We start from the raw sequence: 14,812 nt of genomic DNA on the forward strand, positions 1-14,812 counted from the left end.
TCTACGCATGCAGTATGTACTGACTTTTGTCTCTTTTCTTGAATAGGATGCTGAAAGAACTTACTAGACCTTTTCAGAAATTTGTCTCTCCCATGCCCAAGCAATTGTTCGCCAGGAGGCTCAAACTGCACAGCAATGCAAAACATCAGGCTCTACCAGCGCCCACAGGTATCACAACTGACAGCTACCATTTTCTAGAAACAGACAATACTAGCATTTCGTTGCTCAACATGCACAAATGGGTCAGTAAACCCCATTTACTTTATTTTTCATGTAACATTTATATAGAATTATGGAAGTTTACCTTGCCAGAAGTCAGAGTAAATATATTTCGCATGCAAAGGAACTCAAACAGTGTAATTGCTATCATGTCTTATGCAACTCAGCATGTTCTGCAAAATTGTCTTCCCTCCCTCAAATCCTGTTACAGCCCATTGGTGATCACACAGAAACATTCACATTTCAGAAATATTATAAACCAATCTCTTTGTGGTGGACAGGAATGCTATCCTATTTTTTTTTCATTTGAAGTTCAGCAGAAAACAGGAAAAAAATCAGCTTGGGATTACAAATAAAACCGCGTGAAGTGCAAGTCTCTAAACTGGAAGATGTAACTGACAAAAATGTGACGACAAAAAACATTTTTGTGTGTGGAAGAAGATCTGTCGCGAGGAAGCAAGCTAGCTATCCCGCACGTCCGTTTTTAAAGGAGAGGCACAGGGTCGCGCCCTTCCGGCATCTCCCGCCAGCTGCAGGCTGCGGCCGGGGACGGAGCCGCCCCGCAGGCCGACAGCACTTCCCATGGCGGAGCCGAGCCCACACCTTCCCCCGCCAGCCACGAACGCGGCACAGGACCCGATATAAAAGCCCAGCACGGGCCGACCCGCACGGGCACCCCAGCAGCGCAGCTTCGCCCGGCCCGCTGGGGCCGCCCGGGGCTTCCCCCCGCCCTTCGCGGCCTTAAGTGCCCCCTGCGCGGCGCCGGCAGCTCCGCTTCCAGCGGCGGGGGCCGCGATGGGCGGCTGGGTGCGCTCTGGGCGGCCGGGCCGCGCCGCCGCCCGCCCCGCGGAGGCCCTGCCGGTGAGGGGGCGCGGGTGGCCCGCCAGCCCGCAGCCCCTCGCTCGACCCCTCGCCCGCCCCCGGCGGCGCTGAGCACCGTGCGGACTCAGGCGGCCGCTGCCAGCCCCAGCCGGAGGCTCAGAGCCGCGGGCCGGCACCGGCGGGGCGGGTGAGGCCGGGCCCCCGCCACCGCCACCGCCCGCCTGCTCCCCCCCGCTCCCCGCCCTTCCCCGCCCCCGCCGGCTGCCGGGCGAGCCCGCCGCGCCCCAGCGTACACCGCGGCGTGGCGCGCGCGAAGCGCCGGTGACGTCCCAGCCCCACCACTGGGTAGCGGCGCGGCCGCGTCACGGGCTCACGCGACTGAGTCACCCGCTCGCCGTCGCAGCGCCCGGCCATTGGCAGCGGCAACGGCGCGTCGCGTGGCCCCGCCCCCGCAGCCCGGCGCGGCTATAAAACCGGCGCCGGCGCCGCCTCCGCGCCTTTAGCCCCGGGTGTCTGAGAGGAGAAAGATGCATCGACTCCGCTCACGGGCCTCCACGGGGATTTCTGCCTTCGCCGCCGGTTCGTCCTCCGCCTGCTTTCGCCAATCACCTCCGCTGCCCCGGTTCGGGAAGTCGGCCTCGCAGAGGCGTTGGAGTAAAAAGCGATCCTGCTCTTCTATCGGCTGATTGTCGCTGAGTCCCGGGCGGGGGGGAGCAGAGAGACCGAGACCCGGAGAGGGGCCGCGGGAGCCGAGCCGAGCGCCGCTGCGACCATGCCCAAGCCTAAGAAGCGGGGCAGCAACCACCAGCGCGGAGCAGGTGAGCGCGGCCGGACCGGCGGCCGAGGGCTGGGGGCGGGCGGCCTCGCGGAGCGCGGAGTTCCCCCAGCGTTTCCCGTGGCCGTCCGAGCCGCCTGGAGGGCGGCCTGGGCCGGCGAGACCGCGGCCGGGCGGGCCGGCTGCGCCGCGGCTGCCTGCGGGGCTGGTGGGAAAGCGGCAGGGCGGACTGGCGTGCCCGCGGAGCTCTGCGCTCGGCGGGACGGAGCCGGGCCCGGGTCGGGCGGCGCCGCCAGGCTGGCAGGAGCCGGCCGCGAAACCGCCACCTCACGCCGCTTGCGCGCATGCGCCCGGCGGCGCGGGCGGCCCCGGGGAGGCGGCGGGCGGCGGCCGTGCCTGGCGCCGCCGGCGGTGAGCAGCGCCCGAAGGGCAGCGGCCGGCGCCGGCCCCGCCGAGGGCCTCCTGGCCGCCGCGGTCGCGGGTGCCGCCCGGACGCCCTCGGGCAGCTCGGGAAGCCGGGCTGCGGCGGGGGAGGCGGCGCCCGCGGGGTGCTGGGGCGCGTCCCCGGCCCTCACGGCCTCCGGTGTCCGCGCTGCAGCACCGCCGCCGGCGTGGGCCCTTCCGGGGCGGGGGGGCGGCTGCTGCTGTCACTCCGGTGGCTGGTGTGGCCGTATGCCAGCGCGCTGTGCTCCCACAGGCAGCAGTCTCTTTAAAATAATCTTCTTAGCCTAAAAGAGGATGCTATAAAATAATCTTAACGCGGATCCGGAATGTGTGTGGCTGAGGTGCTGATGCCTGGGCAGAACGGAGGTTTTGTGGGATGGTGAGGAATTTCACTTCAGGCGGCCGTGGCTGTGAGCGGCATCTGTCTCTAGTATCAAATGTTCAGGAGCTGAGCAGTTCACTGGGTCGTTCTGCAGCTGCTTTTATTTTAATTTGTGAAGGAACTGCCTGTCATTCTTTCCCATGAACTTCCCTGACGCAAATGAAGAAAATTCCCATGAAGCAAAACCTCTGGAGTGTGAGTTTAACTTCATTGGAAAGTACTTGGACAGTGATGACCTCGAGGTTGATTCTGCCCAGATCAGTATGCGTTTGGGGGATCTTGGTAGTCAGGAAGCCAGCCTAAAGCTGGCAAGAGCTGTGCACTGCCACGTTAAATAATTTAGAATCAATTGTACCACAAAAAATGAGTCGAAGAGCAGAATTATGAGTGCTGTTGTCATGATTTAACCTCAGCCAGCAACTAAGCACCACACAGCTGCTTGCTTGCTCTCCTCTGGTGGGTTGGGGGAGAGACTCAGAAAGGTAATAGAAAACTTGTGAGCTGAAATAGAGTTTAATAGGTAAAGCAAGAGCCACGTGTGCAAAAGAAGGAATCCATTCACTGCTTTCCATGGGCAGGAAGGTGTTCAGCCATATTCAGCTCCATCATGTGTAAGACACTTGAAAAGACAAAAAACATCACTCCAAATGTCCCCCTGTCCTTTTCTCCCCCCGGCTTTATATGGCTGAGCACGATGTTATATGGTACAGAATATCCCTTTGGACAGTTGAGGTCAGCTGTCCTGGCTGTGCCCCCTCCCAGTTTCTTGCCGCCCCCAGCCTATTTGCTGGTGGGGTGGGATGAGGCACAGAAGAGGTCCTGACTCTGCCTAAGCACTGGCCAGCTACAGCTAAAACGTCCCTGAAGTAGCAACACTGTTTCCAGCACAAATCCAAACATAGTAGCCCCATACTAGCTACTATGAAGAGAACTAACTCTAGCCTGGCCAAACCCAGCACATCTGTAAATCACATCTGGGAGCTGCTGGAGAAATAACAGAGATACTATTCTTTATTCAACTTTTTTTATTCTTCTTTAATTAACTTTAGTAGATGCAAATAAAGGGCTAGGATAGGACAGTGATAGATCACAGTATTATCAGGTGAAACTCCTCCAACTCTTAATGCTCTAACAATGAGATACAGGTATAAAATAATGATGCTTTCTTCAAAAAGACTGAAGTTACTGAGCCCTGAGGCCTTCTTGATCCTGAGAGGGAAAATAATTTTCCCCTGTTGAAGCATTTGATGTTCTGGCTTGTATTTGTAATTCAGTGTTAAAACAGGGTTGGACATTGCTGATGCTGCACATACTACACTTAATCCCATAAATCCTGCATTGAACTGGGTAATGTATGTTTGTCTAAATGTATAATTTATCCTGGCCTGAAGTCCCTCAAAATTGAAAAATAAAGATTGTATGGCAGTCTATTTTAGGTATTTTGTCCTAAGTTAAATTAATATAGAACTATTTTTAAAACACAGTCACAGGAATTTGCCTTAACCTGAAGTTGATTGTAGAAAGATCCTAAACCTAGAGTTAGGAATTTTACCAATACTTTGAAAACTTAGGCGGGTTCTTCCCCACCATTCACAAATAATCCTCCAGAACAGAGCCAACTAAGTCTTCAGAACAGATGGGAGTAAAGGAACCAGCAGAGGAAGAAAATGTGCTTTCTGGGTCAAGGAAAGTGAATCTGTTGGGGCGGTTGAATTCTACTTTTTGGTGTTCTGATCTTCCTTTTCTGTATGAAAAATGACCAAACTATTGTTTTTGTCTTTCCTTAAGGTGGTCAGCCCAGAAATGTGCAGCCTTTTAGTGATGAAGATGCTTCAATTGAAACTATGAGCCACTGCAGTGGCTTCAGTGATCCTGCTAGCTTCACTGAGGATGGTATATTCTTTCACTTGTATCTATTCATCTTTTTAAAAACATAAAACCTGAGTTGACTTAGGTGTTTAAGTACTAGACTGTAAGTAGCAGTAGCAAAATTATGACATCCTGGTAAACTGTGTGATTGTTAATCTAGTGGCTATTGTTTTTGTTTGGTAAGAATATATCCCTGGTTTCATGAGCCTCTCATGAAACTATTAGGCTTTTTTCTATTAAAATTATACAGTGCTAACTTTTGGAGACAATAAGAATTTTAAGGTCATTTTAAGACATTGATTTTTATAACATATAGTTGAGGTGGTAAGAACTGCAGAAGAATTTGAGATGGAAAGAATCACATTTTTGCCTGTTTTGAACTGGATTTGTACTTTGTCTCCTCTACCATCTCTGCAACTTGGGCTGCTCTAATGTCATTTTTTTGGGAGTAGGGGACCTGAAAGCCTGCTACAGGGGGATAAGGCAGAGAACCTTCCCTATGAATACTTGTTACTCTTAACTGAACTGCTGTTGCAGAGGCATCTGAAGTGATGCCAGATAGGACAGGCTGCTTAGACAGAACTTGCTGCATCAGTAGTGAACACCCCAGTGTACTCCAGGGATAGAATGTAGTGGACTGGATGAAAATGTGTTGCTGACAGGATTGGCTGACGGGTGTCAGTTGTAGCAAGTTTATATAAGATCTGATGAGTTCACTCGTTTGTTCTTGGCACATGTAAGAAGCAGGTGAAGAAACAGCTCAGATGTATGAATAGATGAGTTTTTGCTGAAGTATTTTAAGGGGCAGTTTGATGTAGTAGTCTTGACACCATTCTGTTGCTGTAATACTGAACAATTCTGTAGCTATTGTCTGTGTTAAACTGCTTTCTTATTAGTATTGGAAACATTAAGTGTTGGGTACTACTGTGACTGCTAATAAAATGCATATCAGGACTAAATTATTTCCTCTGGATTAGGGCCTGAAGTTGATGAAGAAGCCACTCAAGAAGACTTAGAATACAAATTGAAGGGATTTATTGATCTTACGTTGGATAAGAGGTATAGTATGCTTTGAAGAAATGCATTCATACACTGTGTACTAGCTTCCTCTGACATAATAAAGGAAATATGCATAAAACTTTTTTATATGTTTACTGAAATTACAATGTTTTCATGCTGGGGAGGGACTGGCTTTTCTTCTGGATCTGAGCAGAACTTTTCCCCTCCATTGAGTTTTTGGATAAGTGAGAGTCAGACTTTCCTAATAGCTTGCAGTAAAATGGCTTTATTTCTAGTCTGGTGCACTGTTGTGAGCTCCATCTGCAATGAAAATTTCTCTGTCCTTGAAGAAGGAGAAAATTTGTTGCATTTCATACTGCATGGTACTTCTGTGGGTTACTTTTCTGTTGGGTGCAGGCAAATACAAACTACATATAAAAATAAAGGCTGAGCTTTAACTGGTATGTGCTGATTCCAAGAGGTCTTCCTTCTGTCTTCCAACAGTGCAAAGACAAGACAAGCAGCTCTTGAAAGTCTGAAAAGTGCTTTTTCTTCTAAAATACTATATGAATTTGTCATGGAAAGGAGAATGACACTAGCTGATAGCATTGAACGCTGCATAAAGAAAGGTAATTAATATGCTCGCTATTAGAAAGCAATAATCCCAATGAAATAGCTCACTGTTCAAAAGGAATTAAGACTGTGAGACTTCTCTAGTACTTTATAGAGTGCTTAATAATTTAGTTATGTTAATCTAACATTCCTTTTTTTACTTTAGATGTCATATTTTAACTGACGTAGAAAATTAACTGAAATGACATTCTGTATTGGTTTCTGAATTTCCATTTGCAAGTTTTCAGACTATTATCTTCAAAGGGTTAAAGGAAGGAGGCAGTGCACAAGGTGATTACTCATCATAATGTGTTAATCTCTAGGTAAGAGCGATGAACAGTGTGCAGCTGCCGGACTGGCATGTCTTCTGTGTGTGCAGATGGGGTCAGGAATTGAAAGTGAAGAGATTTTTAAGACCCTTGGTCCAGTTCTGAAGAAGATTGTCTGTGATGGAACAGCCAGTATCCAAGCCAGACAGGCTGTAAGTATAAAATGTTTATTTGCCAGACAAGGACAGAGTTTTGACCAGCTCACTGTTGTGTAATCCAGAACTAAAGGTTACTTCACTAGTGTAAACTCGGAGTATTGACATATGCTCTAAATGATGCATAGTACTTTTCACTGGCTTAAAAAGTTCTACCTAGAGGTTGAAGGTCACTTTCTTCTTCAAGCTAGAAACTACCTTGTCAAGTCTCTTAACTCACTATGTTGCAGTCTCTGTACTGCAGTTCTGAGTGCTGATGTTGAAGTCCTATATAAAAAAATGAAGGTGTTCCCCCTGACTTATGTATCCTTACTGTATTAACTTTAACTTCTTTAACAGCATTTAACAAGAGGAATGTTGCTTATGCAAATGTGTTTATATATGATAAAATTGCATATAGCAGATTTAGAACTACATATTTGATACATTCACACTACCAAAAGTATAAGTTTTTCGCCCAGTCATCTTGTCTATATGTCAGTGATATATTTTAAATACTGACTGAAGACAGTCTAAAGCTCTTACCAAGACTTTTTTTAAAAAAAACAGTTTTAACTAATATTCTCCAACTTGCCTTTATCATTGCATCACTGGCTGCTTCTCTGTTGTGCTCAAGCTGTGTTACAATAGATACTGTCAGCTGGAAGAAGAGTTAGTGTTGGTTCAACAGCAGCCATTTCTACAAACGCTATTAAAGCTTGTCCTGCTTAAGTGTAATTTTGAGTCTCCTCTTTGTAAGAGAAGATGGAGTAGAATATGGGGAACAGGGAACAGATATGTAGGACCTCACAGCAAAAACTGGAAAGTTCTAGGAAAAGCTCCTGAAGGTTCAGTGTTTTCATGACATTTAGTTGGAATAGATGGCAGAGAGGGGGAAAATACTTCCTGTAGCTGTGAAGAAATATATGTCCATTACTGTTTAGCAGCATGATTTCTCCTAGTGAATCCTAGTGAGATTTAAAATAATTGGGTGAGAGGGGTGCTACATATAGCTTTTTTGGAAGGGCTTTGTAAGCTATATTAAATAATACAGCATGAAAAGTGAAGGCTTGTGGGTAGTCTGTGTTGTAAAATGATCCTGACAGTGGATGGAATCTGAGAGCTAACTATTAGACAGTGGCTGAATTAAAAAGTGTCAAAGACTTGTAGTCTGTTAAGGTCTTAATCTCAAGTTTCCATTATTCCTGATGTTAAATTTCAAAGGTCAGAGTTGGAAGGTTTTTGTCAACAGTAACTTTAATGTAAAATACTGACTTTTTTCTGTTGTCTAGTGTGCAACCTGCTTAGGGATTTGCTGTTTCATCATCACTGATGACATTACGGTGAGGATAAATATTTTTTTAATATATAAATGGACATTATGAAAATGTGTGGATCTTAAGCCACTTCCGTTATCTTTTTTCCCCTGTTCAGGAGCTGCACTCTACTATGGAATGCCTGGAAAACATCTTCACAAAGGCCTATCAGCGAGACAGAGACACTAATGGTGTATCAAGTACCCATAACACTGTACTTCACATTAGCGCTCTTTTAGCCTGGACACTGTTGTTGACTATTTGTCCAATGAATGAAGTGAAGAAGAAAATTGAAATGTGAGTATCTTTCTTGGAAAACAAAATTTGTAATGTCCAGTTTTATATGCAATGAAACAGTCTTCACAGAATTTACGTCTTAATGAAATGTGACTTATTCCTTAGGCACTTGCATAAACTTCCAAGTCTGCTGTCTTGTGATGATCTCAACATGAGAATAGCTGCTGGAGAAACACTAGCGCTTCTGTTTGAACTGGCACGTGAGACAGATGCTGTAAGTAGATGACTGCAGCTAAATTTTCTTGCATTGGGGATGATAACAAGGCATATTATTTACTGCGTTGTGTAGCACCCCAGATCTCAGCAAGTGGCAGATAATTCACTGGGTTATGTTCTTTGTAGTGAGTCTGCCCCAGTCTAAGTGGGTATAGCAATGGTTGACAGCAATTTAATTATCATTTTTACACTGTTTTCCATATTAATAAATAATAAAATGCATCAGACAGTACTGAGGAGCAACTAGAAATGTCGTGTGCAGGCTTTAAAATCTAAATCAAACACACTGTAGGTGTTGCTGATTGGAAAAAAACCCTATGTAGATTCCAAGGTAAAACATTATTGTTTACTGTAGTGGGAACACTCATTAGATACTTTGGCAAATAAGTTCCAGTGATTCCTAACCTGCACGATTCTGCTTCCATAGCTAAAAATCTATCGTTTAGTAGAAACCATTTTGACCTGTAGTATTGTTTTTCCAGTATCCTTATTTAGGTACCTTGAGAAGAGTAACTAGTTACTGCGTGATGGTTTCACAGCATTTGTGACTATTTTAGTCAGTTGGTGACTAGTCAGTTTAGAAGGGGAGATTTTGAAAGGACTTGCACAGATATCAGTATTACTACATTTGGTGAGATTCCGTGGGGTTTGTTTTTGAGTTGGATTAGGTGCAAGCTTCTCAGTAGCACCTCATACACACCTAAACCTGTCTTTACATTCTTCAATATGCCTTATTAATTTTTGAGCTGTTTTTCTGACAGCACTGAAGGAAATAGTCTCCACTTACCCATGGCACAGTCTGCAAGAGTTACCTGAATGGATCCTAGCTTGATCAAGGCTGTTGTGCTTTGCCAGAACACTGTCTGAAGTTGAAAAGATAATTTCAATTCAGTCAGGATGCATCACACACTAACACTGCATAATCTGAAACAATACGCTGAGACTTATATACAATTGCAGACCGTAGGAATTCTTTCCTATGGAATTCAACTTTGAAAGAAAAAAAAAAAAGAACTTGATCCATTATTGGGTCGAACTGACTGCAAGTAACTAAAATCTTAAAATACATTAACAAGTAAGACTATATTTGCTAAAAAATCACTCCATTCCATTGAGGTAATGCCCCTTTAATCATTATTTGGATCCTTAACAATCAGCACAGATTAAAAATGATTGCTGTGTTTTACCTTTGACCAGTTTCTTGCAAAAAGCATCAAGTAAACAGCCCATTTAGTTGACATGACAAAACATCCAGATTGGACACACCCCCCACCCCCCAAAAAAAAACCCAACCAAAAAAACCCCAACAAAAAACAACACAAGCAAAAAACCCTGCTTTTACATAAGTTTACATACATTCTTACTAATCAAGGTAAACTACTTCAGAATTTGTAAATGGAGGGGAGAACATACTTCCTGCTAAAGGATGATACATTGAAGTTTACTTGGAGTGTTCTGTTGAGGATTTTTTTAAAACTGCTTTCTAATTTTTCACCCCATGCAAGACTTATGACTAAATATTCATACTGTCAGTCTAATGGTGTCTCCCCGTCCATCTCCAGCAGTGTGAATTCTGTGCTAATAGCCTGAAAGTTCCCTCAGCTCGTTGACCAGAGTGGCAGCCAGGTTCAGCTTATCAGTTAAGCATTTTGAGTCCCTTGGAATTGTGGAGCAAAACAGATTGACAGGTATATAGACACACTGAAGGAGCTGTACTGTTTCATGTGGCTCAGACTACCAGAACAGAGTTTGATAGTATCCTGCTTGGTAAACTGGATGCTGTGACTGTTCTTGCTAGTTTAAACGTTGCAAATGGAAGTACAAGAAGTTAGTGCCATCTGTGTCTTCATTAAGTAACAAAGTAACAGTTTGTCTTAAATAACAAAGTAACAGTTTGTGTAGAGGTCTACCCAGAAGTCAGATCTATTTTCCTATTTGCATGGATCTTGAGGCCAGAAACTAAAAAAAACAAACAAACAAAAAAAAAACCAACAACAAAACAAAACCAAAAAAACCCCCAAACAAACAAAAAAATTATTCTTTTTTTCTGGGGTGGGGTGCATTAGGATTTTTTTTATGAAGATATGGAACTTCTAACAGAGAAACTAAGAGCTCTGGCTACTGATGGAAACAAGCACCGAGCCAAAGTAGATAAAAGAAAGCAGCGATCTGTCTTCAGAGATGTCCTACGAGCTGTTGAGGTGATTCTTTTCTTACTTTGAATGTCTGGATTGTTAACTGTGTAGTGTACAATTTAATGAAAAGGGCTTTTCTATTAAATAGAATTACTGTTTCAGTGAAAGCAACAGGAAAAAACTATTTCAAATGAGATTGGAAATTCCGATCACTTACACAAAATATAGCTGCTTTTTTAGGAGTGTAGGACAAAGCAAGTCAAACTTGGTTTATTTTGTTCCAAACTTGACTTTCATATTGAAGAATATTTTTTTTTCTTTAAAGAAGGCTAAACATTGCACTTGTAAATACTAAATTCTTTTTATTTTATACCATGAGCAGATTTTTTTTTTCATAGCAAACTTTGTAGGACATCTAAATTAGTGTCCTGAATTCTGTGCAATATTATTGTACTGTCTCTTACTGAACTTCGGTCCATAATAAACAAAGAGCAAGTTAATAGTAAGATACATTTCCAAATGGAACCTCTGTTGGGGGCCAAAGAAATGTTTGTGTATGAGGAGGGGTGTCGTCCTAATTGTTGGGCGGTAATCTTCTGGTTTTCTGTATCCAGATTAAGAGAACAATACACAAAGCAGGACTAAAAATACCTGGTTAGTGACATAACTTCTGAGTAAAGCCTCTAAGGCAAATGTTAAACTTCTTTAACATTGTCACTTTAAATACATTGTTATCTTGTACCTCTCAAACTAGATTATTTATTTGTTGGATAATTTTTATGTTGCTGTGCGGGTAAGACGAACTAAATATTAGTTGACATTCAGAACAGTTAAACATCTAGGAAACAGGAGAAGACTTTGAAGTGTTTTGAAGTCACCTTTAAAATTCTGCCTGTAGAAGAATCTGAGTCCTTAGTAGCATTTGTTACGTTCCATTGTCACATATGTAGCTTGCTGCACTTGAAAGGTGAGAGGACTAAATGAAGCTTACAAACTGATTTATAGGTGACTCCTGCACTCAGAACTGTTTTTTCTGGAGATAAGTCCAATTCTTAAAGTAATTTTAAAGATGAAAGTTAAGTGTTCTTTTTTTTAAAATGCTTTCTGACTTGAAGAATGTCAGCTTCAAGTCTCATATGAGATTTAACTTCAGGTGTGCATCAGTTTATGAACAAATCTTCAGTGTATGCATATTGTATCATTTGTAAGGTTTTTGTGGGCCAAATTTATTAATGAAAATAAAGTTCATTGATATATATAAAATTCCTAATACAAAAGACTTTGAATTAAAATCATATTTGTTGTTTCCTTTAATTTTGGATAGGAACGTGACTTTCCTACAGAGATGGTAAAGTTTGGACCTGAGCGCATGTATATTGACTGCTGGGTTAAGAAACAAACTTATGATACCTTCAAGGAGATTCTGGGGTCGGGGATGCAATATCATTTGCAGGTGAGCTGCTGTTTGGTACATGCTCAGACTGTTGTTGCCCATCTGGCTTCTTCATAGTAATTCAGTCTGAATTACAAAATCATGAGTAGAACTTGGTAGAATGATGGGCTTTGCATTAGAAGGGTTAAAAGACAGCACTTGCAAAATGAACTACAGTGGGTTGGAACTGTTGGAGTGAGCTCCTTCGGAGCTGTAGCCTGAGTATACTGGCTTATTAATTAGAAGAATTCTCCAAGAAGTAGGAGATTCAAGCTGAATTATCTTAGCTTCAGGGTTTTTTCCTGAATCCTTATGCTGTCTTTCAGCAGAGTAGTGTAGCCATCTGGCTGCAATAAAGCTATAAACCCTTCCTATTCAAGCCTGTAAAAAGGTACGCAAAGTTTTAGTCAAAAATTATGACAGCATTCTAGAAGTGAAGGGTTGAGTCCTCATCTCTGTTGTAGGAACTGCTGTTCACTAGTCATCTGTTTAGATATGAAGCAGAAGCAGGAATTGTAGCATAGGAGCATGTGCTTCCAAATTGCTATAATAATCATGGTGTTAAAATCTTCAGTCCAGTGTCAATTGTATTTTTATATGACTGAGGGAGCCCAGGCATATGTAGCATTTTTTCAGATTTTCCAATATAAGGTCAGATGCTTTAAAATTGTGTTGTGAAACCATATGGGTCTGTTTCCAGCTGCCTGATCTTGTCTAGAGGATGTAACAGAACAGTGTCTAATTGGTTGGGACAAAAAAAAATATGAAGGTCATGGGGAAGCTGTCTCTTTCCTCTCAGGAGGACATTTTTAGTTCTTAGCCTTACTCTGGTCAAAGGAGGAAGCATTCCCTGGCTTAATTGCATAATAAGATCTAAGATTTATGTCTTAATTGCTGCTGTTTCTTACTGGAGATTTAATAATCAGGAGAAGAAACTGATCATTTGGTGTGTTTCTTGTTTAGTCAAATGACTTTCTCCGGAATGTTTTTGAGCTTGGTCCACCAGTAATGCTAGATGCTGCAACTCTTAAAACAATGAAGATATCTCGGTTTGAAAGGGTATGTTACTGTATTTTCTTTACTTTACACACTAATATATTTCTCCTGAATTTAATAGTATTCCAAACACCCACTTGACAAGCCATCATCTTTAAACTTGTCACTTTAATTCTAACAGTGCCCCATATTCATCTGAATGAAACCAAACCTTGCTTGTATGTGTTTTGGAAAATCTAAAATAAGAGCTTAACTAGGCACATGTCTGCTACTGCTTTTCTCCCAAGGGGGTCTGAAGGTTGACTTGATTGCTGATTGGTACTTAGTTCATGCTCCATATGTGTGAAACTTTGGACTCTTACAAGAACTGTAGGTTTTGGGGTAGGGACCTATAGGAAACCATAGAAACTGAGTCTTTTTATAAAGACAGTATCCCGAACTCCCTAGTTGAAAATTGACACGAGGGGGGTGACTTTGTTCTGTTGGCTGTGAATGTACTTATCCTGTGTACAAACAGTTTGTGGAATGGTGTTACCAAGTTTAATCTGGGGGCAAACTTAATCTGCATTGTGTCTGTATGATGTTTAAGATAGACTGGCTTCCAGAATTGCTTCTAGCTCAGCCTTTCTTATACAGTCCAAGTTTCTTTTAAATGTATACATAATAAAATGAATCATTGTTTTGGTGCAAATATATACTATTAATTTAAGAACGTCTACCAATTTACTTCATGGATTAATAAAAAAGATACTTTCAGCTGTTTCTTAACATAAAAGTTTCTAAAGGACATAACCCTTGTGAACATCTGTGATTAATTTTTCTTTTTCTTTTGTAGCACTTGTACAACTCTGCAGCATTCAAGGCCCGGACAAAGGCTAGAAGTAAATGTCGTGACAAAAGAGCAGACGTGGGGGAATTTTTCTAGATCTCTTCCATGGGGTTCAATTTCCATATTTAAAATAGTTTTGTAACCTTTAAATGTATTTTTAAATTTCTGTAGTCACAGCTTGCACTTACGCACTGGGATGTTGTATAAAATCTGTAAATATAATGCATGTTGTTGCTTAGTTGTGTATACACTGTATATAGATCCATAGAAGATTGGGTGCGGGGATACATTATAGCGCTTGCATTAGGTGCAACTTGCTCAAAGGCTGAATACATTGTAACTGAACTGTTAAATGGGGTGGGTCACTAGTCAAATGCCATGTGTAAGATTGGATTCCTCACTTTATATAAAGGTAAATTAAATTAATTCATTGACCAAGTGTTTTGGTAAGAATATGCTAATATGAAGAGATGAACTTGTTTATGTGAAGTTATTTTAGTAATTTTTTAAACTTTTCAATGGCAGATAGACTATGTAGAAATTTTTGTCCGACTTTAACCTGAAGGAGACTATAAAGTTCAATTACCTTCACTTACAGTGAAGTAGTGAATGACAAATACTTGCCTCAGTGTAAGATAAAAACAAGCTTCTCATGGTCTGAAATCGGGTGTTTAATTTTTGGAATAAAGATGTTTCTCACTGCTTGCTCTCTGTGTAAAAGTGATTACTACATGAATGGAAAGCTGGAATGCTAGTAAAACCTACAGGCTGGAACAGATGGGTTTGTGTATTTGCCCATTCAGACATGTGGGGTTGGGGTAGTCTTGATGATTTAGTAGGTGCAATGTGAAACTCTACCTGGCTGTGTTTTGAAGGTATATCTTCTTTATGTATGGTCTGCACAACAGCCTACTGTTGATTTGTAATCATGTGTGTCATGGTCAAAATATTCTGGTACCGCAAAACACCTTGTCCCTTATCTTCGAGGAGCCGTTCCAGCTGCCCT

General features: G+C 42.7%; 1 protein-coding gene across 2 annotated transcripts; it reads left to right on the forward strand.

Moving 5' to 3' along the window:
* The first annotated feature begins 1,521 nt into the window (after nucleotides 1-1,521).
* Nucleotides 1,522-14,508, forward strand: IFRD1 (interferon related developmental regulator 1). 2 transcript variants are annotated; one of them, XM_056340011.1, is made up of 12 exons: nucleotides 1,522-1,859; nucleotides 4,431-4,535; nucleotides 5,489-5,570; nucleotides 6,015-6,139; nucleotides 6,446-6,603; nucleotides 7,878-7,928; nucleotides 8,020-8,198; nucleotides 8,304-8,412; nucleotides 10,481-10,615; nucleotides 11,874-12,002; nucleotides 12,945-13,040; nucleotides 13,813-14,508. In XM_056340011.1, exons 1-12 carry the CDS (start codon nucleotides 1,814-1,816, stop codon nucleotides 13,900-13,902), a joined length of 1,305 nt encoding a protein of 434 aa, XP_056195986.1. In that variant the 5' UTR covers nucleotides 1,522-1,813; the 3' UTR covers nucleotides 13,903-14,508. The 2 variants fall into 2 exon arrangements, with proteins under 2 accessions (XP_056195986.1, XP_056195987.1); XM_056340012.1 differs by lacking the exon at nucleotides 7,878-7,928.
* The last annotated feature ends 304 nt before the right edge of the window (nucleotides 14,509-14,812 follow it).

The sequence above is a fragment of the Falco biarmicus genome, chromosome 5, assembly GCF_023638135.1.
Source record: "Falco biarmicus isolate bFalBia1 chromosome 5, bFalBia1.pri, whole genome shotgun sequence".
Taxonomy (NCBI): Eukaryota; Metazoa; Chordata; class Aves; order Falconiformes; family Falconidae; genus Falco; species Falco biarmicus.

What these genes read in the sequence shown, in the direction of transcription:
- IFRD1 (XM_056340011.1), top strand. Translation starts at nt 1,814, where the DNA reads ATGCCCAAGCCTAAGAAGCGGGGCAGCAACCACCAGCGCGGAGCAG. An exon ending in GTGAAGAAGAAAATTGAAAT is followed by an intron (nt 8,199 to 8,303) that starts GTGAGTATCTTT and finishes CTTATTCCTTAG; the next exon opens with GCACTTGCATAAACTTCCAA. An exon ending in GGATGCAATATCATTTGCAG is followed by an intron (nt 12,003 to 12,944) that starts GTGAGCTGCTGT and finishes TTTCTTGTTTAG; the next exon opens with TCAAATGACTTTCTCCGGAA.